The sequence below is a fragment of the Meleagris gallopavo genome, chromosome 21 (genome assembly GCF_905368555.1).
Source record: "Meleagris gallopavo chromosome 21, MGAL_WU_HG_1.1, whole genome shotgun sequence".
NCBI classification, from domain to species: Eukaryota; Metazoa; Chordata; class Aves; order Galliformes; family Phasianidae; genus Meleagris; species Meleagris gallopavo.
This window is the reverse complement of record NC_139424.1, coordinates 617405-630502: the sequence shown is the minus strand read 5'-3', so window position 1 is coordinate 630502 and position 13098 is coordinate 617405. Positions and strand designations below refer to the sequence as shown.

The window sequence follows — 13098 nt, the reverse complement described above, 5'->3', positions numbered from 1 at the left end:
CCGAGTGGAGCCGTCACACCCAGCCAGGCACTGGGAGCAGTCATGGCACAGCACCCGCATGTCCCAAAAACGTGCTCAGGCACTGTCTGGGAAAGTGCTAGTTGGCACAGGCCAAAAGCTGTGGGTGTGCTAACAAACAGGCTTGGGTGATCACGGGCCGGTGCTCCAGTCCACACCTTGGCTCTGTTTCACTTACTAGTATAAACAAAGCCTTTGCTGCTGTCGGTGCTACCCATCCTGTAGTCATCCTGCAGCCAGAAATAGATCTCTGGGAGTGACGCCGCTCCTCATCTTGCAAAACACAACTGCAGCAGAGGATGGCACCAAAGGAAAAGGGCTCCAAAGTGTTTTGGGCTGAATGTGAATGTTACTTTTTTGGAAGTCTTCAGTTTAGAGTCTTCATCAGTATTGTCTACAGGGTGTTATTAGCAAGAAGGAATTCCCTGCAAGTTGCTTCAGGAGAATGTTGTCTCTGAGGAGCAAAACCATTCCTCCAAGCTGCAGAGTTGCTGGTGAGATGCTGTGCATCACTGTTAGAAGAAACCCAAAGCCTCAGCGTGTCCTGAGTGTGCTGCCTTTCAGAGCAAATAAGGGGAAGAAGCAACGGCTTCTGCTGTGGGACAGAAGAGCCCCTAACGGAGTGACAGCATGAGGAAGGGAGAGAATGGCAGGGGTGCTGCTCAGAGCCCCACTGGCATTAAAGCAGCCTTTGAGTGTTGGGTTGAGGCTTGTTTAGTGTGCACTGCGATCTAAACTTGGCCACTAATGCAACTTTTTCAGAGGTGCTGACCTAGAAAAGGTATTTGGGTGTTGTTTGTCAGGTCCTTATCCGTGTCTCTGTTCTTACTCTGGCTCATCTTCAGAGAGATGTTGCATGAGGGGCAGCAGGGCAGGGAGGGATGAATGTTATTGTTAGGAGATACAGGACCATCCAGTTCCTCATCCCCTCCCTGAGAAGGTCCAGACACCAGGGATAGCATCGCAAGGGAGTGTAACAGGATAGGGATGCAGATGTTCTGCCTCCCTAGCCTTTGCAGCAGCCAATATCTTCCATTTCCTGCCACATGTAGTCAGGAGAACGTGAGATTGTGCTTTCTGTGGTCACTCAGTGAGCCTACTCACCATGGACTTTGTGTTTTACATTTAATTTATTATCATTAAATTTTATATGCTTTTTTATCGCTTGATATCACGAGATCCTCTACAGTTCTTTTTCCAGTCAGCTATAGACTGTCATGGATAATTCCGTAGCAGCAGCAAACTTTGTCACATAATCAGCCAACCCCTCTCCAGGCCACTTAAGATGGATGTTCCTGTGAAAAATGCACACTTAGCCCTATTTCGGGGCCTTTCTGTGAGGCCTACAGCCAGGGAAGGGTTCATATTTTAGGGCTTATTAATAAACACCAGCTCAGGCCTCCACCCAGAAACTAACTAGTCTGATGCTGAGTGAGCTAATCCCTCCAACTTACAAGCGGTAAATGAAATGGTTCAACAGCCAGAACGTCCTGCAAGGAAGAGGTGATAAGGGAAGAACAGAGCACTATCACACTTAGTAACTGTGACTTTCCCAAAGTACAGCCGTAATTATTTGAAGTTCTGTCTTAAGAGAACAGTGGCTAGAGCAACTGGCACTTTCCCACCCGCTGCAGGGACTCGTTTAGTGGGCCCTGCGATTGGGTCCAGGCATGCAGCTGCCCCCAATTGCTGCTGTGTGCTCCTGACAGCCACTCCTGCAGCCACCTGCCCTGCTGCCATCTCATTTTGCCAGCTGTTCCAGCTCCGTCAGCCACTCCTGCGCTGCTCACAGTCATCTTGTGTTCCTCATCACTGTGATTCGAGTGATGATTTCCCTGCCATAGAATCATAGGATAACAGAAAAACTTGAGTTGGAAGGGACCCAAAGGCTCATCAAGTTCATCCCTCCTGCTGCAGGCGGAGCTGCCAACCACTAGATTGAGCACTAGATCAGGTTGCCCAAGGCCCATCCAACCTGACCTTGAGCACCTCCAGGAACGGTGCATCCTCAGCCTCTCTGGGCAACCACTGTCACAGCTGTTGTTGTGAACATCTGCTGTTTGAAGTGCCCTGCCCCATCTCACCGCTCGGTGCAGGGCTCGGTGCAGTGGGCGAACCTGTAAGCAGAGTTGCCCGGGCACCGACTGGCTGGAGGTGAGTGGGGAGGTTTGCTGGGGTGTCCCTCACCTCCACAGGGCTTCCTTTGCAGACACGTGCGTAACGGGGCGGTGATTGCACGCTGCAGCCAGCCCGAAATCAGCTGGTGGGGCTGGCGGAATGCTGACGACGAGTATCTTGTGACATCCATTGCCAAAGCCTGTGCCTTGAACCCTGGAGCGAAGGCACCCGGCGGCGTGCCGCACAACGGGAGCAGCGACGGCAGCGAGGCCTGCGAGGCTGACTTTGGTGAGACAACACACTTCCTTCTGCTGTCTCCTACATTATACAGTGCTCCCTGCACCTAAATGCTGTTGCTGCTAACAGGGCTGTTACAATGCGAGATTTAAACCCGGTATCCAGGTTCATAATCTGGGCTGTGCATGTGGGGTGGGTACACAGCCAGTGCTGTGGGGGGAGGGAAGGAGGTGCCAGCACTCAGCCTGTGCTCTCTGCAGACTCGTCCCTGACCGCGTGTTCGGGTGTGGAGAACGTGGGCACTCCTCAGAAGCTGCTGATCCTCGATGCCAGGTCCTACACGGCAGCCGTGGCCAACAGGGCAAAGGGAGGAGGCTGTGAGTGCGAAGGTACGTGGGGCTGAGCGCATCCCAAAGCACTTCTTGCGCCTGCTGGGTCTAATGGGCCCTGGAGCAGTTTGTGTCAGGTTGGCGTTCCGGTGCTCGGTCTCTGGGAGCACACTGCCCTTCTCAGTTGTGCAGAGTCCATTACTCCGCAGAAACAGCTGCTGGCCCACGAGGCTTTCTAGAGAAACTGCCTACATGTCGCTGGAATTGAGCAGTGCTGCTGTGGGGGAACAACCAAACTGTGCGTGGAGGCAATCGCTGCAGTGGCAGCAGCAGTTCCTGAACGTTTCTGTCTCTCTTGTTGTTCAGAGTATTACCCCAACTGTGAAGTCGTGTTCATGGGCATGGCCAACATCCACTCCATCCGGAACAGTTTCCAGTATCTGCGAGCTGTCTGCAGTCAAGTGCCAGACCCCAGCAAGTAAGTCACCTTGCTCGAGCTATGGGGGAAGTGCTCACAGTGCTTAAACATGGCCCATTTTGATCCCTGGTAACATGGAACAGATTGCATCATGGATTTAAGTATCTGTTATCTATATGTATCCTATTTTCTATGTTTCAGAAACATCGGGGAAAAATGGCAATTAGATGTCAGTTTGTAGTTATTCCCAAGCTGGTTAACTCTTCTTTTTGACATATTTTTTAAAAGACTCTTATTTTCATTGAGAAGACAAAAGCAACTTGACTTAATGTGTTGTTTTGCTGGAGGACTAAGCCACCATCTTCCTTTTTTGCACACCTTCTAGCTGGCTTTCAGCCCTGGAGAGCACCAAGTGGCTGCAGCACCTTTCTGTCATGCTGAAGGCAGCAGTGCTGGTCTCCAGTGCAGTTGACAGAGAAGGACGTCCAGTGCTGGTTCATTGCTCTGATGGCTGGGACAGGACTCCACAGATCGTAGCACTGGCAAAGATTCTTCTGGACCCCTACTACAGGACCATGGAGGTAAGCGTTGTGCTACTCTTCATGTTGTCAAATGGCAGTTCTTGTCTTTGAGTCTCAGCAGAAGGGAGCAAAACTCCACGTGGCAATTAGCTTACTGGCATTTCAGAGCTGTTATTATGGGCATTGAATTTTCTGTATGTTCTTCCTGCCTCTTTTTCGCTGTTCGGAAAAGTGGTTGGTAAATAACCTGTTGTGTTCAGGGTGCAGCTGCTTCCCTGCTCTTCCTTGTGATTATTTTATTTATTTACATTCATTCTCAAGGGTGTTTGTCATATAGAAATAACAGACATTGCTCTGTATTTGAAAGCCTCTGACCTTCAGGCAGCTTTGCCCCCAGACCGAGCACTAACAGAGTTTCCTTGCCAGAGCTACATTAGTCCTGAGATCACTTGCCTCTGCTGGCTGATGGGGTTTGCCTTGTCTCACTCGGTGCCTACAGCAAAGTTTTCTCTTTTATTTGCAGGGTTTCCAGGTGCTTGTTGAATCAGATTGGCTGGATTTTGGTCACAAATTTGGTGATCGTTGTGGTCACCAGGAGAAGGTGGAAGATCAGAATGAGCAGTGCCCAGTTTTCCTGCAGTGGCTGGATGCTGTTCATCAGCTTCTGAAGCAATTTCCTTGCCTCTTTGAATTTAATGAAGCCTTTTTGGTAAGAAATACACATGCAAACACTTCTTTATTCCTTACCAACTGTGAGCAGAGGCAGAGAGGAGGCCATGATATTTTATGGTGTTATAGTTGAAGGAAAGAAAAACTGAATTCTTTAAAAATTGGGATGTGTCTGAGTACTGTTTGGGCTCTCTGCTGGCATTCCTCACATACCTGTGCGGGTTCAGCCCTGCCCTTTAGTTGAGGCGTTCTGACCTGGTTCTGTATGTGCAATGCTGCTGACAGCTTCTCTTCAACTGCTTACATTTCTTCCTTCTCCCAGTGGGGACTGCAGGCTTGGCAGACCAAGCAGACTGGGCAGTGATGAAAGTTTTATGTTCTGCAGTTTCTTTGGATTGCTTCTTCTCCAGGTCCTTTTCTAGCCCAGTGAATTCACATACCGTCAGTAGCTCAGTTTTAATCAAAAGCTTCCATCAGCAGCACTGTTTTAACCCAAAGCTTGGTTTAAGAAAAAAATATGGGGAAATGATACCTATTAATCTCTAGGTCTTATCATGTAGTACAGCTTAAGGTCATAGACATGGTATCAGTTGACTGTTGATTTCACTTTAATGAAAGTGCCTTCTGTTATCCCCTCTTTGTCCTGCCCTGTGTGACAGAGAGGACAGCACTAAGGTCACCAGCTGGGTGAGAAGTGCTTGAATCTTCCCAGAGAGGTGGAAGACGTTGCCCTTGGAGACAGGCAACACTGCTTCCCAATAACCATGACAACTGTTCTCCCTTCGATGCTGCAGGTGAAGCTGGTGCAGCACACGTATTCCTGCCTCTATGGGACCTTCCTTGGGAACAGCCCATGTGAGCGAGAGATGCACAATATCTACAAGCGTACCTGCTCCGTGTGGTCCCTCCTGCGGGCTGGAAATAAGAACTTCCACAATCTTCTCTACATGCCAGGGTCTGAGCAGGTGAGTATTGCTCCTGACCTCGCTTTCTGGGCTGCCCACTTGCCAGGCACCAGGAACTGTATGAGGAGAGGCTGGAAGGTTTCCTGCTGCGTTCATTTTAAGCACAGTGGTTGTTGCAGGTGCTGCATCCTGTGTGCCACGTGCGAGCGCTGCACGTCTGGACAGCGGTGTATCTCCCGGCTTCCTCCCCACACCCTTTGGGACAGGATGACATGGACATTTACATGCCCCCTGGATCTCAGAGCCAGGAGTTCAGTGGCAGATGTTTGGACAGGTAAGAGCCTAGAGTTCCGTCCCGGGTTGCCTCTTACCCACAGTCATCTTTCCTTCTTGTAGTTCCTCTGTTTTACCTCTTGCACTCAATATCTTTGCTGTGGGGAGCAAGAGCCGTGTTGTCCATCCACTTGCTCACTGCTGCACTAAAAAGGCAGTCTGCAGATGCCAGGCTCTGGTGTTCTGCATTTCAGCTCATGCTGCTGCACCCCTCCTCTCTTCCCATCCTATGATCTCCAATTAGGAACATTCCCATTATCATAGCTACAGCTGAAATGAGGGGAGTTTATAAGAGTTTTGTTTTGAGATTTGCTTTGCTTTGGGGTTCCAGATTACCAAAGACAAGATCTATGGACGACCTGCTTTCAGCCTGCGACTCCAGCAGCCCGCTGACCCGCACGTCCAGTGATCCAAACCTGAATAACCACTGTCAGGAGGTGCGTGTGGGCCTGGAAGCCAGGCACGCTGCCACTGAGGGAGCCGAGCTGCACGTGGGAGAAGGCAGTGTGGTGGCTGCTGCTGAGACACAGCAAGTCGGGGAGCAGCAGGAAAGTGCCCCCCTGCAAGCCAGCTGTGCTTTCAACAGCAGCACTGAGCATGAAGAGCAAAGAAAGAAGCTGAGCAGCTGGGCATCTGTGCCAGCAAATGATGTGTCTGTGGAGACAGAAAAGGGAAATGGAACATACATGGAGGAACTGGATGGTACATGCCCAGCTCCAAATCCTTCCAAACAGGAAAATGTTGACAGGGTTTCCACCAGTTCTGGAAAGCAATTAGAATCCCATTCCCAGGAACCGTTGAAGGCTACTGGCTTGGAACCCGGTGAAGAAGGCTGCCCCCAGAAAAACACCACCAGCCAAGACATTCCCAGCCAGGAGCCACTGGCACCCAGTGCTCCTTGTCAGGAGCCGGGCGTCCCCTGCCCAGATGAAGACAACAGCAAAGGTTATACTGGAAGGAAGGGGCTCTGTGAGGATTCCTGCCGGATGGGGAGAGTCCCACTAGAGCAGTGGCGCAAGCCCATTTCCCAGAGCCAAAGCAGCGAGTTCTCCTTTTTGGGGTCCAACTGGGACAGTTTTCAAGGAATGGTGACATCGCTCCCCAGTGGGGAGCCCACGCCCAGACAGCTCCTCTCCTATGGTTGTTGTAGCAAGAGGTTGAGCAGCAAACAGCTGCGGGCACCGGGCCTGTGTTTCAGTGGCCAGTGGTCTGCCAGGGAAGGTGCAAAAGGCTCAGTCTGCTCTGGCCACATCGGCACGCATTTTGCAGGCTCTGCAGGGAAGCCCAGCCGTTCGTGGCTACCCTGTCACCTGAAGCAAGCGTCTGGTCCCAAGCACATGCCACCAAAATGTCCTTCTCCCGTGCCTCCTCTTTACCTGGATGATGACGGGCTCCCTTTCCCCACGGATGTGATTCAGCACAGGCTGCGGCAGATCGAGGCCAGCTACAAGCAGGAGGTGGAGCAGCTCCGCAGGCAGGTGCGGGAGCTGCAGCTGCGGTTGGACATCCGCCACTTCTGCGCCCCGCCGGCTGAACCGCCCATGGACTACGAGGACGATTTCGTAAGTAACTGCCTCTGACAGCCTCAGCTGTGCTCGTCTGCCAGCAGCAGGCCCTGCACACCCCCTCACATCACACTGCCTGCTCCAAACTACATTCACGCTCCTATAACTTCAGAGCAGATGGTTAAGACCATCTTCAGCCCCGTTCCCTCATCCGCAAGCCATGTCCCAAGTGCCTCCTGGAGGTAATTCTGCTTCCAGGGGGCCAAGCAGTGGCTCTTATGTGGTTGTGAATGCTTCAGGCTTTGCCCTTGTATGGGGAAATGCAGAGCCACCCGTGTGCCCCTCGCAAGCGCTCTGTGGCTGGAGACGGAGTGCCCCGGGACAGGATTTGTGACTCTTTTTTTCAGACATGTCTGAAGGAATCGGATGGCAGCGACACTGAGGACTTCTGCTCTGATCACAGTGAAGATTGTTTGTCAGAAGCGAGCTGGGAGCCTGTTGACAAGAAGGAGACCGAGGTATGTGTGCTGTGACAGCAAATGCTGTAAATGCAGCAGGGGAGGATGTTTCCTTTCTGGCAACTGATTTCCATGGTTACAGCAATGATGAGTGGGCTGGAAGCAGGGCTGAGAGAAGCCACCCTTGTCCTTTAAGGCAAGAGAGTGTCTACATCCTCATCTGCTGCATCCCACAGAAAGGAGCCTGTGTGATGGGCTGTCTCAGGGCTGGCCTGTTCTGATCCAGTGCAACATCTCAGCCTGCATTTGGGTCCTGAGACCTGGTCAGTGTGGTGTTAGACTTGGAGCTGATGAGGACTGCTGTTTGCCCTAGGTCACGCGGTGGGTTCCAGACCACATGGCCTCGCATTGTTTTAACTGTGATTGTGAATTCTGGCTGGCAAAACGGAGGCATCACTGCAGGTAAACAATATTTTTGCTGCAGTTCCACTCTTCTTCTCTGCATGTCTCTTAAACGTCCCAAAATGCCTGTCTGCAATGTTTGTCCCCTCCACCTCTGAAGAGAAAGTATTAGGACCTTCCTTTATTTACCAGATCTCAGAAATTCCCTGCAGATTCCCAGTCTGCTATGTTTTCCTTGTTTCCATTTTTCCCCAAGGTCTTTGGTCCTTCTGATCCCAAACTGGATCCTTTACACTTGCTGAAATTCTTTTCAGGTGTTTGCAGCTCTCTTCTCACTGCCTTTCTTTCTTCCTGACAGGAACTGTGGGAATGTGTTTTGTGCTGGTTGCTGCCACCTGAAGTTGCCCATCCCTGATCAGCAGTTGTATGACCCTGTCCTCGTTTGTAACTCCTGTTATGACCACATCCAAGTGTCTCGTGCCAGGGAGCTCATGAGCCAACATCTGAAGAAGCCCATCGCCACAGCTTCCAGCTGAATGCCAGACAAGGGACCTGTCTAAGCCCAGCCTTTTCTCTCATGGGTTTGAAGGGTGACTCTGCCTCCACTGTAATTGTGAAGGCCTTTGGTGCAACACTTGAACACCAAGCTTGAATGCACTGTCTTCAGCAGTCCTACGATCAGACTGGAGCAGAGGAGCTCAGATTAGAGAGCACGGTGTGCCTCCACTCTGGGACCAGTGGGCCCGTACATTGTAGTCTGACCTAGGGCAAAAGAGGGGATTGCAACCTCTTGTGTTTGTGGGCTGGAAAGCAATGTTTTCACAGATATTGCCTGTGCAAAGTACCCCCAAAGCAATAGAAAGGCATGTTTAGAACCAACTCCCCCGACAAAGGCAGGCTGCTGTACAAGAAGGAAGAGGGCAGACTTGAGGTGGACCTGTGTGCTTTGGAAGGGCCTCAGCCTGGAGCAGTTCTGTAGATTCTCTTTCCATGAGTGTGATTTGCGATCAGCTTGGTGAACAAGACTCATTAGCCATCACTAATTGATTTTCTCTTGAGCATTGAAGAGAAATTCATTCTGGCTGAAAACAGGCCGAGCAGATTTTGCCTGTTTTCATGCTCTGCTAGGATTGGTGAATGCACCTGACTTTGCCCCTGCCCGCCAGCTGTGCGGGGCGATGGGAGATTGGCTTTTTCACTTCCTGCTCTGCCCGTCTGCTTTGTCTGCAGTAGTGTCACAGCCTGGTGCTAACACAGGAATGGCACCCTGATCCTCTCCTGGCATGGAAACAGAACTCGTGTTCCTGTGTTGCTCCTCCTCCCCTTTTCTGCCCTCAGCTCTCCACTTCCTACTGCTCTGTATCCTGAAAACTTGATACCTTGAGGGTGTAGGCCATAATATGTTGTTTTACCTCCTGGAATGTGCTGTCTGGTGTATGTGAGGGTTTCAGTCCAAATGCTGCTATATATTTCTGTGCACTTAATGTAACCCGAAAAAGGGAGAATGAAGCATTGATACCAAAATGGAGGTGAGGAAAGACACTGGCTGACATAGACACTACGGTCTGTGCTTTTCACTTTAGGATGTACAACCAAGCTACAGTGATAAACATGGCACGTGGCATCTGTTCAGTGGTGGAAACAATATCTCTGGTTTGCCCCAGTGCTACCTAAAATGCCTCTTGAATTTGACTTCCTTTTTTTTTTGTCTCCTGTACAGTGGTCAGAGTTCAGAGTTGCCAACTTGTAATTGCCTCTCTGCTTGTTCCTTAAACTCGAGAGCAGGAATTCCAACTCATTCCAAAAAAGAAAAGTAACTGGGTTTAGAAAGTAAGAAAGGTTTTGAAAGAGAAGATGGCTTTGGGTGAACTTCAGTTTAATTGCTAGATCTCTGTGGGAGTTTCCATCCTGCCTCCTTTCTAAGATATCTGCAGGTATTAGTGAGGAAGGAGAGTTTGAATGTGGGGCATTTCTTTCCAGAAATGCAGGTTTTCTTCCCAAAGACATGAAAATGCCTGCATCATGAGCTGGGACTTCATATGCTTGGAGGGAGGAGCTGTGAGGGCATTTGGTCAAACAAGGCAAAGTACTTCACGCTGTTGTGACCTCCCAGGTTTTTGCTTTTGTTTGTCATCTCCATCAGAGGGAATGGAACAATGGCCCTTTCCTGCACTTTGATATGTCAGCCTCTGGTTTTGTAAATCCCAGTAGTGCAAACAAAGCTAGCATCATCTGAAGACCCTGTACCTACTTGGACTCTGCTTCTTTTCCATACTGGGAACAACCAATATGGCTTTGGGATGAGAAGGCACCTTGCTTCAGATTCTCCCCTGCCTTGTACCTTGCAGTCATTGCCAGACATGGAAGATGACCATTGGGTTGGCAGAAGAATCTGCTCCTGTTTCACACATGTTGGAATGACTGCAAGCAATAAGGAAGCCAGAAACTAGGTACTCCTGGCCCTTCCGTTCAGGCCGTTAGTCCAAACTGCTTTTAGCTCTTGTGAGTTTCAGCGTCACAATGTGCTGGCCAAAAACTCTAAAATCAGTTCTATAACATTGTGACAAACAAAATGTGCTGTACAACTCAATACAGTTGAAATAAAATCTCTATATTAGTGCTGCTGCGTCTGGACCCATTATTTCATTTGTGGTGCATTCTTGCTGAACGTTCCTTGGTTGTTACTTGCAGCCCTGTCCCTTGGTTAAGGTATGTTAGGAATTTGGTATTGCTTCTCACAAATAATAATCGTGGCTAGGACACAAAGCACGTATGTCATGGTCTTCTACTCCAAAGCCCTGTGCTCTTTACCAAACAAACCCATGGCTCCCCGGGAGAGCAACGCCCTCCAGTCTCTCCCTTAATGACTCAGCGAGGGATTTTTTTCTTCCGAAGAAGAGCTGCTAGGGAGGATTCACTGGCTTTTCACCAACGTGTTTGTACCACTTTTGCCTCTTAAGCTGCATTAGCTTTGAGCATCCCTAGGGATGGGATGGTTTTACTGGCTTCTGCATAGCTGGATGAGTGCCCAAGTTCCAGTTCAGAGAAGCAGTGTTCCTCTTGTGTTCTTTGGTGAGCTCATTCCTGCCCATTCCACCTCTGTACCTGGTGGCTGGTTGTGTTCCTGGCTGCAGAATGGCGGCTGGGGGCTGTTCTGATAAGTTAACCTGCCCTGCCAGGGATGACATGGGTATCTTGCCAGTCTGCTGTGGAGCTGGAGTGAATCTTTTAGAAAGTCTTCAATTTAAAGCATTGAGGGAATTGAACTGGTCTCTTACGAAGTGCCCCAGTAGTTTAGGTCAGACAGGTACCTACACAGTTTGTTGCATTAGAAATATAGCAGAAAGATAGCTTGTCACATTTAAAAAGTATTGCTCCTGAAACAGTCATACAAAGGAAGATCATCTTTGAAGGCAGTGTTTCTGGATGTTAATCATGAATACTGTTTCTGCAAAAAAAAAAACCAACACAACCCCACAGATTAACTTCCAGGCTCTAGTCTTAATGTTTCCATGTCATCTGGCTGTGCAGTGAAGGGCTGGCTGCTAGATGACTCTTCTGGCATCTCACGGCCAGATGGAGCAGTCCTTGAGCAGAATTGCCCCAAGTGCATTCAGAGCTGTCTGTGAACATTTTGCTCGAGATACCTGTAACTCGTACTGTCAGGCTGGCCGTGCCAGCAGGGACGCTGCACATTCATGAGTACTGAGCGCAGAACAAAGCCTTATCGCTTCAAGAATATAAAGCCATAATTTACCAACACGTTCAGCCTGAAGTAACCTATATGTGCATGCTGAGATGTGTCTAAACCTAGCACAAACAGTGAGATCAAAGCCTTCCCCTATCAGTGCAGTAACTGCCATGAATTCTTAGCAAATTAACAACCGGAACTGCTTATGATGTACCATAGTATCTCATCAGCCACTGAACAAAATAAACACAGATTTAGGTGTAGAGAGAAGTCGGGTCAAGCTTGTGATGGCTGGATAATATTCAGTCGCTAAGCCATTAATAGATAATGCTAAAACTGCAGCGGATGTGAAGAGACATGTTAAGCCTCAGTTATAAAAGAGGAAAAAAAGCAAGAATGTGATAGATGGCCTTCTTGTGAACCCTACAAGTACTGAACAGGAAACAGTTTGAAGTGAGAGACAGACAAGAAGGATGCAGGCTTTCTGAGGTGTGTTTGATGTGTTTCCGACCCTTCCATTTTCAGTGTAACAGATAATAGTAGTAAAACACTCCCCAAATGGCACACTTCTGTAAATGCTAACTTTGGTATGGTCCAGCTTAGGGTACTGTGGGTATTGTGATATTTCAGAAGTTAATAGTGATATATACGGCAAACTGTCCTTAGGAGAAAACTGCTGTGTGCAGTCCCAGTCTGTTTAAAAAAAGAAAGGAAAAAAAAAAGTTGCTGAAAGCAGCACACATCCTCAGTCTCACAAAGTCTGGGTTAGTTACACAACTTCAGTCTCCAGCACGGCAATGCAAGTGTAGTTTCTACTGACATGGCTGTGTCTTTTCTCACTGAAAACGCAGTTTGAGCCCATGTCAACCTTCGGGTTTAAAAGCTGGTGGCTGCGTGGCCTGCTGGCCTGGCCACTGAGCGGGGGGTGCTGGGTGAGAGTAAGCCTGGGTTAGGGGCTGCTTTACGTGTCTGGGGACAAAATGCTCAGTGTCACGAGTGTCACTTCCCTTCTGTGATTGTGACCTCATTTCGTAGTCAGACAATAAAGTGCTTCCTGTTACTTTTCTATAAAGTAGTCATGCTGTACAAAAATGAGCAACAAGGAATGGTGTATTTGCTTATCAAGAACACATATCAAGAAAACGCAAGAACAATGTAGTTTCATTCATGATTGGAAAAAAAAAAAAAGCAAATTTTCTTTACATTTGCATTTCTTAAAAATGGCTGCAAAGGCATCCAGAGCATTGCTTGTATGGGAAAGAAAAACTGAAGTATGTGTGGGGTTGGAAGGGTGACAAGGCAGGTGTTGAGTGAAGGCTGGAGGGGAGATGAAAGCATGCAGGAAAGGAGAGATGTGGGGAGGAAGCAGCATCAAGGCTGGCTGAGAAGGCCAGACCTGCTGCCAGCTGACAGTGCAGACCTTGCCCTGACCAACAGCTTGCAGCTGATCCGCACTTCCTGCTGAGCAGCAGTCCGTTATTACTGATCTGTTCT

General features: G+C 49.2%; 1 protein-coding gene across 5 annotated transcripts in view; it reads left to right on the top strand.

Annotated features, from left to right (window-relative positions):
- The window catches only part of MTMR4 (myotubularin related protein 4), a 41955-nt gene extending 31422 nt beyond the window's left edge, over positions 1-10533 (top strand). For all 5 annotated transcript variants that reach the window (XM_085241192.1, XM_085241191.1, XM_010721840.4 and 2 more), the window contains 11 exons: positions 2228-2424; positions 2634-2762; positions 3069-3180; positions 3506-3701; positions 4165-4350; positions 5105-5275; positions 5395-5549; positions 5880-7110; positions 7461-7571; positions 7885-7973; positions 8272-10533. In XM_085241192.1, the coding sequence (XP_085097318.1) occupies positions 2228-2424; positions 2634-2762; positions 3069-3180; positions 3506-3701; positions 4165-4350; positions 5105-5275; positions 5395-5549; positions 5880-7110; positions 7461-7571; positions 7885-7973; positions 8272-8449 (2755 nt within the window). In that variant the 3' untranslated portion in view covers positions 8450-10533. The remainder of the gene's footprint in view (positions 1-2227; positions 2425-2633; positions 2763-3068; positions 3181-3505; positions 3702-4164; positions 4351-5104; positions 5276-5394; positions 5550-5879; positions 7111-7460; positions 7572-7884; positions 7974-8271) is intronic.
- The last annotated feature ends 2565 nt before the right edge of the window (positions 10534-13098 follow it).